This window comes from Phyllobates terribilis, unplaced genomic scaffold, assembly GCF_046119375.1.
Source record: "Phyllobates terribilis strain yellow unplaced genomic scaffold, ASM4611937v1 Scaffold_5__5_contigs__length_657084704, whole genome shotgun sequence".
NCBI lineage: Eukaryota > Metazoa > Chordata > Amphibia > Anura > Dendrobatidae > Phyllobates > Phyllobates terribilis.
In genome coordinates, this window is record NW_027362765.1 from 228,058,079 (window position 1) to 228,069,299 (window position 11,221).

An 11,221-nucleotide genomic window follows, 5' to 3' on the forward strand; every position below is an offset into this window, starting at 1 on the left:
GTGTATGGTTACAGCTGCCCGAGGAGCAGTCTCTGAGCCTCCTTCCGACTTGTCCGCTCTGTCTGTGCAATACCGGAGCTTTGCGGATGTCTTTTCTAAAAAGGCTGCTGAGACTTTACCTCCCCACCGACCGTATGACTGCCCTATTGACCTGATCCCCGGTACTGAGCCTCCTCGGGGTAGGGTCTACCCTCTGTCTGTACCCGAGACCCAGGCCATGTCCGATTATATCAAAGAGAATCTGGCTCGGGGGTTTATCAGAAAATCGGTCTCTCCTGCGGGAGCGGGGTTTTTCTTCGTTCAGAAAAAAGGGGGTGATTTGCGTCCCTGCATTGATTACAGAGGATTAAATGCCATCACCATTAAGAATAAATATCCTCTGCCCCTTATTTCTGAGCTGTTTGACAGGTTGCGAGGGGCTTATATTTTCACTAAACTGGATCTGCGAGGGGCATATAATCTGGTGCAAATCCGTGAGGGCGACGAGTGGAAAACAGCCTTTAACACTCGTGATGGCCATTACGAGTATCTCGTCATGCCTTTCGGATTATGCAATGCCCCCGCGGTTTTTCAAGATTTTGTCAACGATATCTTTCGGGATTTACAGCTATCTTCCGTGGTAGTCTATCTTGATGATATTCTTATTTTTTCCCCGGACCTCTCCACACACCGAGAGGATGTTCGCAGGGTTTTCGAGCGATTGCGAGCAAATTCCTCGTACTGTAAGCTGGAGAAGTGTCAATTTGAATGAGAGTCATTACCGTTCCTGGGCTACATCATTTCCAGTAAGGGAATGGCTATGGATCCACAAAAGTTGGTGGCGGTACAGAACTGACAGGAGCCCCATTCTCTTAAAGCAGTACAACGCTTCATGGGCTTTATTAACTACTACCGGCAGTTCATACCACATTTTTCCACCCTGGTGGCTCCCTTAGCCGCTTTAACCCGAAAGGGTGCCAATCCCAAGGACTGGTCTCAGGAGACATCCGAGGCGTTCCGGGAGATTAAATCCTACTTTGCTAGAGCTCCCATTCTCCATCGCCCGGATGTGGACAAGCCATTCTTCCTGGAGGTTGATGCCTCTTCGGTCGGAGCAGGAGTGGTTCTCTCCCAAAAGAATGAACAGGGTAGGACAAGACCATGTTTTTTCTTCTCCAAGACCTTCTCTCCAGCAGAGAGGAATTATACTATTGGTGACAAAGAATTGCTGGCCATTAAAATGGCTTTTTCAGAATGGAGGTACCTCTTGGAGGGAGCTAAGCATCCGTTAGTGGTATATTGGTGGTTTGGCACCCACCTAACCCGGTGACCTGGCACTGCCTGATTGGTCACGGGTGTCGTCACCAATGGTGCGACAGTGGGGCAGGGCTTAATCTTTAAAAGGCCCGCCCACAAACATGGCGGCGCGCTCAGATCATTTGAGCTAGCTGTTTGTGGTCTGTGCACGCTTACTCTGGGCTCCTTGAAGAGCCATAGCTTTAGCTAAGCAGGTAGAGAAAGTAGGCAGGTAGCTTCACCTCGCTGACTGGCTCTAACCAGGGGGTTCGCCTTACTCCCCGTGCTGCCTGTGAGCTAAAGAGAGCGGGTTTGCTCAGTCTGGTAGCACGCCGGCTGAGTGCTCGAATACCCGGCGGGAATCACCCGCACGCAAGCGACATCTCCTATAGCGTAGCGCCTGTACCGAAGACAGGGCTACTGCTCATAGTCCGGTCACACGTCTCCCTGCGGTTCTTGGAGATTGTGTAAACCGCTTTAGCGCCAATCCCCATAGCGTAGCGCCTGTATCAAAGACAGGGCTACTGCTGTTCCCACGGTTGCACGTCTCCCTGCGGTTCTTGGAGATTGTGTGAACCGTCTTACCCTTCCGTGTGCATTAACACGAAGGGCTAAGATAATTGTTAGGTGCGTCGCCGGTCGCTCTCTCCTCCGTGCAGTATATGGAGATAGAGCGTACCGCTATACCCTGTCTGGTGTGAAGTTAACACGGAAGGGTTTATCATTTAGTTGTCGTTTGCCTTTTCACCCGGAAAGTGTTCGGCAGCAGTCCTCTAGGCTGCATCGCGGACCCCGGGGTCGGTTGCGTTCCTATTTAATAAAGTGTTTGCAACCGTCCCCCTAGCAATTAACAGTATTAGTAGGGAGATAAAATGTTATGCTTGTATGATCTCACTGCTATAGATGACATAAAGGAAAAGATATATGGCTGAACTAGCCCTTAGAAAAAGCCGGTAATCACGGCGAAACGCGAGTCAGGGACATTTATTCTTATATTCAAAATGTGGTGACACACTCCAAGATCCGTATACCACTCTCTGTCATGCTATGTACCGTCGTTATCTCAAACTTTTAGTCTGCCGGCTTAATATATAAAGCGGCATTGATCTCGTGCAGATCATCTGCACGTGACTTGAGTGAGAACGCTGTGGGGGAGATAGGGTGCTTTGATCTCCACGTGCTTTAGCTAATGATACAAACTGGCAGTTAACCGCATGCTTAATCTCTGTAATAAATAACAGTGACTGCAAGCAGATCACTCGCACACAGTTAACATACATATGCTGTGGGAGAGATAGAGCACTCTTATCTTTATGTGTATGATTTGAAAGATCAGCGGTATTAACCGCAATAAATTATTATCCCGCACATTCTTACGGTATCTTATATATGGAACTTATAATAATTAAATTATTTGACAGAGAGAGTTGGGATACTTGAGATATCAACTTATAATACCCAGCCAACAATTATAGGGACATCGGCTGTGGACAATTTATCTTTGTGTCCTCACATTTAAAATAAGAAACTTGTGGGCTTGAACTGCTTAAAATTATACAACAGTAGCCCTATATACATCTTTTGATGTATGAATATTCATTTATAAATAATTTTTATAAAACAAGAGTTTTTTTAATTATATTGATAAAAGTTAAATTTTATTCACACACCTTTATCTTTCCCAATATCCTTTCCAATTTATATTAGCCATTAGTGTTGAGCTTTCCGATACTGAAATATCGGGTATCGGCCGATATTCGCGGTATCGGAGTTCCGATACTGAGTTCCGATACTTTTAGAATATCGAATACCGGAATCGGAAGTTCCCAAAATGCCTGCGCTCTGCAGTGTCTCTGAAGGATGACAAGCTGGATGGCAGCGCTCAGCTTTCTGTACTTGTCATTTAGTGTAAAGGATTTATTAAAAAAAATATTAGTGTTTTCATGCACCGTCTCCTTAAAAAGCCGGCCGGCAATTCAGCAGCGGCATACACCGGTACCCGACAATTTACAACAGAAAGAATAGAGCTTCACACATAGATTAGATAGATAGAAACATGTCAGTCACATATATATGAAGTACAGTGACAGTGTTGCTTACTGTACTTGTCATTTAGTGTAAAGGATTTATTTAAAAAAATAATAGTGTTTTCATGCACCGTCTCTTTAAAAAAGCCTGCCGGCAATTCAGCAGCGGTACCCGACAATTTACAACAGAAAGAATAGAGTATCACACATTGATTATATAGATAGAAACATGTCAGTCACATATATAATAAGTACAGTGATAGTGTTGATTACTGTACTTGTCATTTAGTGTTAAAATAAAGGATTTATTTAAAAAAAAATTGGCGTGGGGTTCCCCGTAATTTTAGTCTCTAGCGGAGGTTAAGCAGACGGCTGGGGCAGATGTTTGAAGCCTGGAAAGGGGGTAATACCCACGGAGCTTCCCAGGCTACTAATATCAGCCCCCAGCTGAATACCTAGCTTTTACCAGCTATTAAAATGGGGGACCCCCAAAAAAATGACGTGGGGTCCCCCCTATTTTAATAGCTAGCAAAGGCTAGGCAGACAGCTGGGGGCTGATATTAATAGCCCAGGAACGGTGCCATGAATATTGGCCCCCTCCCAGGCTAGAAACACCAGCCGTCAGCCGCCCCAGAAATGGGCTGGGGTTGATGTCAGCTTATAATGCCAGCTAACATCAAACCCAGGTTAGTAATGGAGAGGCGTCTATAAGACACCCCCATAGACGCCTCGATGTAGCAGAGCTGAAGCTGTCCTGGGAACCATCGAAAGGTAAGGATGATGTTGGTTTATTATTTTTCTTTTATTGCAGGAGATCGTTCGCTTCAGCTGGAATGGGCGTGATGGTAAGTATGGTTTAATTTAGAACAATAAAGAATTGTGTATTTATTTCAATTAAAGGACTTTATTCTGGGTGTTTGTGTTTTTTTTTACTTTGACTATGGGGTTAGTAATGGGGGTGTCTTATAGACGCCTCTCCATTACTAACCTGGGCTTGATGTCAGCTGGCATTATAAGCTGACATCAACCCCAACCCTATTACCCCCTGCCACCGCACCAGGGCAGCGTGGAAGAGCGAGGCTAAGTGCCAGAATTGGCGCATCCTATGGATGCGCCATTTCTGGGGCGGCTGACGGCTGGTGTTTCTAGCCTGGGAGGGGGCCAATATTCATGGCACCCTTCCTGGGCTATTAATATCAGCCCCCAGCTGTCTGCCTAGCCTTTGCTAGCTATTAAAATAGGGGGGACCCCACATCATTTTTTTGGGGGGTCCCCCATTTTAATAGCTAGTAAAGGCTAGGTATTCAGCTGGGGGCTGATATTAGTAGCCTGGGAAGCTCCATGGGTATTACCCCCTTCCCAGGCTTCAAACATCTGCCCCAGCCGTCTGCTTAATCTCCACTAGAGACTAAAATTACGGGGAACCCTACGCCAATTTTTTTTTAAATAAATCCTTTATTTTAACACTAAATGACAAGTACAGTAACCTACACTGTCACTGTACTTCATATATATGTGACTGACATGTTTCTATCTATCTAATCTATGTGTGATGCTCTATCTTTCTGTTCTAAATTGTCGGGTACCGCTGCTGAATTGCCGGCCGGCTTTTTTAAAGAGACGGTGCATGAAAACACTATTATTTTTTTAAATAAATCCTTTACCCTAATTGACAAGTACAGTAAGCAACACTGTCCCTGTACTACTTATATATGTGGCTGACATGTTTCTATCTATCTAATCTATGTGTGAAGCTCTATTCTTTCTGTTCTAAATTGTCGGGTACCGGTGCATGCCGCTGATGAATTGCCGGCTTTACATGTTTCACTGTGAGCACTGTTCACATCGATTTGGGCAACCACCTCCCCCAATACATTCTACATTATTGTTAGCTGTTTTCCTTCATGTAGAATTAACCTACAAGGAAAGAAAGGGTTTATTTTCATTCCAATATTTGTGTCCCATTGACTTGCATTGGTTTCCGGTATCGGAATCGGCGATATCCGATACTTTTTGAGTATCGGCCCGAACCAATCCGATCCGATATTTCCTGATATCGGAAGGTATTGCTCAACACTATTAGCCATTTATAATTCCGGTGTCTTCATACTTGATACAGAGGTCTTTAATTTCTCTAGGCACCACATATGACTTATACCTGCCTATATCTGTACCTCTGGTGACAATAATAATAATAATAATAATTTTTATTTATATAGCGCCAACATATTCCGCAGCACTTTACAATTAAGCGGGGACATGTACAAACAATAAATTCAATACAAGGTGAGACAGTTTAACAGTTACATCAGGAGTGAGGTCCCTGCTCGCAAGCTTACAATTTACAAGGAAATGGGGGGACACAATAGGTGGAAAGTGCTTGTTATTTCAGGTCAGGCAATTATAATAAGTCGGGATTGTCATATAAAGCTGTATGATCGGGTCATCAGCCTGTATGTTCAAGTGCAATGCTCAATTACCGAGTGCAGTTATCGTGTGCTTGGAGGGTGTAGAAACAGATGAACAGTAGGGGGCAGTTCTGAATAGTATTTAGGAGGGAACAGGGGAAAGTTAGTTTACTGGGTATTTGAGATGGTAGGCTTGTTTAAAGAGATGGGTGCATGTAATATCTACAGTTCTTTAACTGTATAACTGTTTTGTATTCTAGATCTGGAGACAAGTTTTCAGCTTCATCCCTTTCATTATCAGAGATTTGTACGTTCTGGTAATAACATCAGAGTCACTGCCCTCGCCACAGATCTGAAGAGCAAGAAACTAAAATTGGCAACTAAAAACATCGTATTTGAGGTTCCTTCAATAGATATAGATGTAAGTATTGCCTTTAAAGAGTATGAATAGTGAATGCTACAGTTTGAGCTCATGAATTTTTTTACAAGATAATAACATAATGATAAAAATAACAAATACTTATGTAAATGTGTAAAGTTCTTTTCTGAATGTTTGGTCCAGGGAATCAACAATTGGGATCAGGAGGGAAAGATCTTTTAGGGCAGACTGGATCATACATTGTGGTTGTGCATGTGCCCTTCCTTTTGTCCTTTCTCATCCCTTGGTTAAACTTGATGGACATTCGTCTTTTTTCAACCATATTAACTATGGAACTGTGAGACTATGATGATGATACACATTTAATAAGAAAAGAAACAAAATCATTATGGTTTAGATTCACCCAAGTACTTTCTCCAGATTTTTGAGTTAAGCAAAAATGTTAGCAAAAATTAAAAATGCAAAAAAAGCAAAATTGCAAAAATGTTTTAAAGTTCCGATAAAATTTTGCGGCTTTTCGTGTTTTTACAGCAGTCCTGGACAGATCTGCCAAAGTGGGCACAGCATGGGTGAGATGGGGCTTGGCGAAGCCCACATGACAAATTCTTCAAAAATTACACCACCTCAGTGGCATAATTTACGCCACAAATGTACTCCAATCTCTGACTGGAGTAACATTTCTGGCAAAGTGCATCACAGAGTTGCACACAAGTGATAAGATGCGCCTAATTCATTAAGTGCTGGTGCACCTCTTAATGAATTAGGCGCATCTTACTCTTGCTTGCCCATCATTAAAACTGGCATATGAAGCACCAGTCTAAAGAAATCGAACATGTGTGCCTCATTTATCAAAACTGTCTTTGTTGCACCTAGCAACCAATCAAAGCTTACATTTTGTTTTTCCAACAGATCTGGTAACATGAAAGATGCAGTGGGATTGATTGCTATGGCCAACAAAGACATTTTATTTTAGATAATATTAATGAACTTTCCTCAATGTATATAATTTAAAAATACATTTAGGGCATAAAAATGTATTTCTTTAAATTTTAAAATATGGTTATGTGTAATTCAACTTTAAGCTGCTTGGTCTGTGTACAACCTAATATTATTTTAGCAGTGGCCTGTGTAGTAAAATTGTTTGTGCATATATTAATGGGGAATTCATCAAGGCTTTTTCCCCAATTTTCTGGCATTATCAATGTCACTTTGTAAAAAAATGTAATTGTGTCTTTAACTATTTCAAGCTTCTATCTCCGTTTTTCAAAATGGGTGTGAAAGTTGGCATAGTTAGTTATATATAAATGAGTTGTAGGCCAGACTTCTCAGCTTTGACTTTTTAAAAAACTTACCATCTTTTCAGTTAGCCATTAAAAGGTATCAACCACTGAGGACTCTCAAATCTAAAGACTTTAAAAAACTAAATTTGTAGAAAAGTTGCAATGCTCATTCCAACAGGTAGGTGGCCTAAAAAATGAAAAAATAAACCCAGCTGTACACAGAAGTGGGCAGAGACTAAGAATGTGATGACCATATGAATACATTTTTGATAAACCCTTTTTGTAAGTATATGATGGTTGTGGTTCATATGTCATGATCACATTAAATCACATTTTGCCCTTTATTTGATTGATCACTCTGGAATCAGAGTCTGTAAATATGAAAAATACATAGCAATGTATGGTCATACACAAAAGCTTTACCACTTATATTGTGTTGGAGTAGTTAAAGCAAGTTAAAAACAAAAAAGCAAAAAGATAATTTATTTTTCCATTTTATGTTCTCATCACTTTAGGTTTATGGTACACCACAGCTCAATAAACCACTTAATGTCATTTTATCCTTCTCCAACCCTTTTAATGAGATCCTAAGTAACTGTGTAATGACTGCAGAAGGCACAGGTCTGTTCCCAGCTGGTCCTGTCAGAGTACAGTAAGTGTTGCTTTCTTATTTCATTGTTTTCCATTGTGTGAACCTGTGTGAGCAAAGCTTTACTAATAACTGCCAATAATGTTCAATTGTATGTGTTTTTAATTTCGGAAGTAGGATTGGTGTGGCGTTCCCCCATGAAGGCCTTTTCATGGTGTTGCTCATGTGGTCTTCAGACCAAACTCCTGCTATCATTGCAGTGAAGACAAAGGTGGGGTAGACCTGCATTTCAGCCTCCATAGCAATCTTCCTCCGCACTTTAACAGCACAATAGCTTTTGTGAGCTGTGGCATGAGGTCAATGAAGAGGTCTTCACAAGGAAACGTCACACTAGTCCTACTTTCGGGATTATGGTGTAAGGTGGAATAATGTGCAGTAGTGGACTTCTCCAATCATCATACAATAATAGCTCAGCGTTACATTGAGTTGATTGTGGAACCAGTGGTATGGCCATTTCTCCAAAGTGTTGGATCATATTGCTCAAGTTACTGTGAGCAGCCTGCACGGCCGAAATGTGCTACCATGACCTGTAATGTCTCCGGACTTAACACCCATTAATCACATATGAAAAATCATTGGTCAGCAATTGCAAAGGGAGTTTCCAGCAGAGGAATATTGATGATTTGCATGCCCTAGTGCATTCCCACCATTAATAACCTGACTGATTGCATGCCAAAGCATGTAAGTGTATTTCTGTGCATGGTACTCATACTGAATACTGAATAAAATTGAGATGTTTAGAATATTGTTTTTTTTCCATTTTTTCATAATTTGCGTATCATTAACATATCTATCAATCCTGTGATTTCCATCATTCCACAACTTTTCTTTCCCTGTGTTGCAATTTCAATTTTGTTTAGTGTTTATTATCTCTAATATGCCGCAGTGACACAGAGTATACTAAAGCTGATTATAAAGAAGAAGCCTGTTCTCGTGTCTTGCCGCCCATAGTTCAGGCAGCATTATTTTCCTAAACGGTTCCCTTGATTACTTTGTATTGGTTGATATTGGGTTATTGAAGATTTTTCTAAATTACTCATTACATGAAGATACTATGTTATATATTCATCACTTGTACTTTTTCTTTGTTTCTTTTCTCTCTCCCATTCAGAATGGATCAGATATTTCCTGGTCGAGGTGGCTTTGTCAGGATCTTCTGTGTGCCATTTAAGAAAGGGAAGCTACAGCTGGAGGTGAACTTTTCCTGCAGTAAAATAAAATACATTAAGGGAAGTACAATTATCGAGGTCCCATGGATATGACCAGAAATTTTCCAAGACATGCATTACATCTGCTTCCCAAGAAAGCTTGGCAAGACTTCTATCTCAGCGATGGAAGTGCACATTCACTATTTAAATCTAGCTATACATGTATTTTTCTTCCTTATATTTATAGACGATTTTTGTATGCAAATGAATGTGAATTACATTATTAGAATTCATCTTTATTTGCCATGAAACAGGAATAAATAATGTTTTAAGCACAATTAGTATGTATTACTTTTTTTCCACAGTATCTACGTCTAGTCCCAAAATGTTATACTTTAGGAAGTCCACTTTAATGCAAATCCGGCATCTTCAGTGGACCACTTCCTTTTTTAATGGAAGTGGTCTATTAAAAATGACCAGACATCAACTTCAATGAGTGGCCACTCATTTCATTTGATATCTTGTCATCCAAGAATCAAACAAACTATATGACCTTAACCCAAAAAACACAAGGCTTGAAGCTTCCATGCAATCATAAGTTCATTGATACAACTTGTGTGACACATTAAGGGAATAAGCAGCTTATCTCCGTAGGCAAACATCAAAGCACATTAATACATTTATTCCAGCCCTATAAACCTCATTTTATGTCATTCAAGATTTTTTTGCAAAGACCACTAGAGGTGACACATTTATTGGCCAACAAGTTGCTGTCCATTAGGATTGGGAGTTTTGTTGTCCATTTTTTTACCTCCTCCTTCTCAATTGATATGGAAAATATAAGGTAGATGGTAAAACAGGTAGGTGACAAAAAATCTATTAAATGAGTTGAATAGTATTAAAAATAAATAAAGGTAATTACAATGTCATGTAGCTTCTGTACAGGTCCATCAGATTCTAAAATTTTCCACTGTGGATAAACAGCTATTTTATATTATGTACGATTTTTGTGGTATGGGTAGAAAGTGGCTGTAAAAAGAAAACAAACCAAACCTATTGCTAATTGTGATGATTGTTAGACAGCTTCTTGATCATTGATTCTTGGCAATGCATGCTTGGCAGGTTCAAGGAGTGTCTCACTATATCATGCGGTGCCAAGAAAAATAAGGAAGACTTATCAATATAAATAAATGCTGCCGCCAAAACTTCCATTCACATGTATGTAAAATTTGTCAGGACTCATGATGATATTGTGACAATGAATGAAAAGACGTATGTCACAATAGTGAATTCTAAAATGTTCATATTTTGCAAAAGCCCTCGTCATTTTTCTAATTACATTAAGAATTAAATTAGGAATTAGTGTGACTAGTAGGGCTACTAAAATTTATGAATGTACTATAATTTATGTCAATTTGTGATGCCCAATATGGACAAAAAGGCAAATTTGAACATAAAGTCTGAGATAATTTTTTGGTTGCTGCCTTCTCACATTCCATTAGCCATAACTTTTCATTCTTATCTCTACAAATCTAGAAAGGTTATCTTGACTCCGACAGAACTGGGCTTTAATGGCACAAAAAAGTGTAATTTCACAATAAAATAACATCAATCAATGACTGGAGATGAGCGGATCTGACGAGATTTAAATTCAACAAGTCGTAAGAATTTTACCAGGAAATTCATATTTGCAGTAAATTTACTCTCTTCAAATTGAACGCCCCTGACTATACTCGGGTTTGGAGAGAACCCATTGCATAATAATCATAAAATGTAAATAAAAAAAACAACTAATACTCACCTCCACTGCTCACTGTCTCCTGTAGGGTCCTCGGTGCCTCTTCTTACCACTAATGCAATCTAAAACCTGGACAACTTCACTCTAGGCCAGGACTTCTGACTGCAACTAGGCCTGGGATGTCCTTGTGCATGTGCAGAGATTTCCAAGAAATAGTAGCGACTGGCCTAGAGAGTGTGTCATGATGGACATTTTTGTGACCTTAACTTACAACTTGCATGCATAGGAACATCCCCGACCTTGTCACACCCGGAAGT

General features: G+C 40.4%; 1 protein-coding gene across 1 annotated transcript in view; it reads left to right on the forward strand.

Moving 5' to 3' along the window:
- The window catches only part of LOC141272794 (protein-glutamine gamma-glutamyltransferase 5-like), a 103,499-nt gene extending 94,163 nt beyond the window's left edge, over positions 1-9,336 (forward strand). Inside the window, exons 11-13 of the mRNA XM_073683862.1 lie at positions 5,971-6,131; positions 7,885-8,021; positions 9,130-9,336. Coding sequence (XP_073539963.1) covers positions 5,971-6,131; positions 7,885-8,021; positions 9,130-9,280 — 449 coding nt within the window. The 3' untranslated portion in view covers positions 9,281-9,336. The remainder of the gene's footprint in view (positions 1-5,970; positions 6,132-7,884; positions 8,022-9,129) is intronic.
- Positions 9,337-11,221: the final 1,885 nt, after the last annotated feature.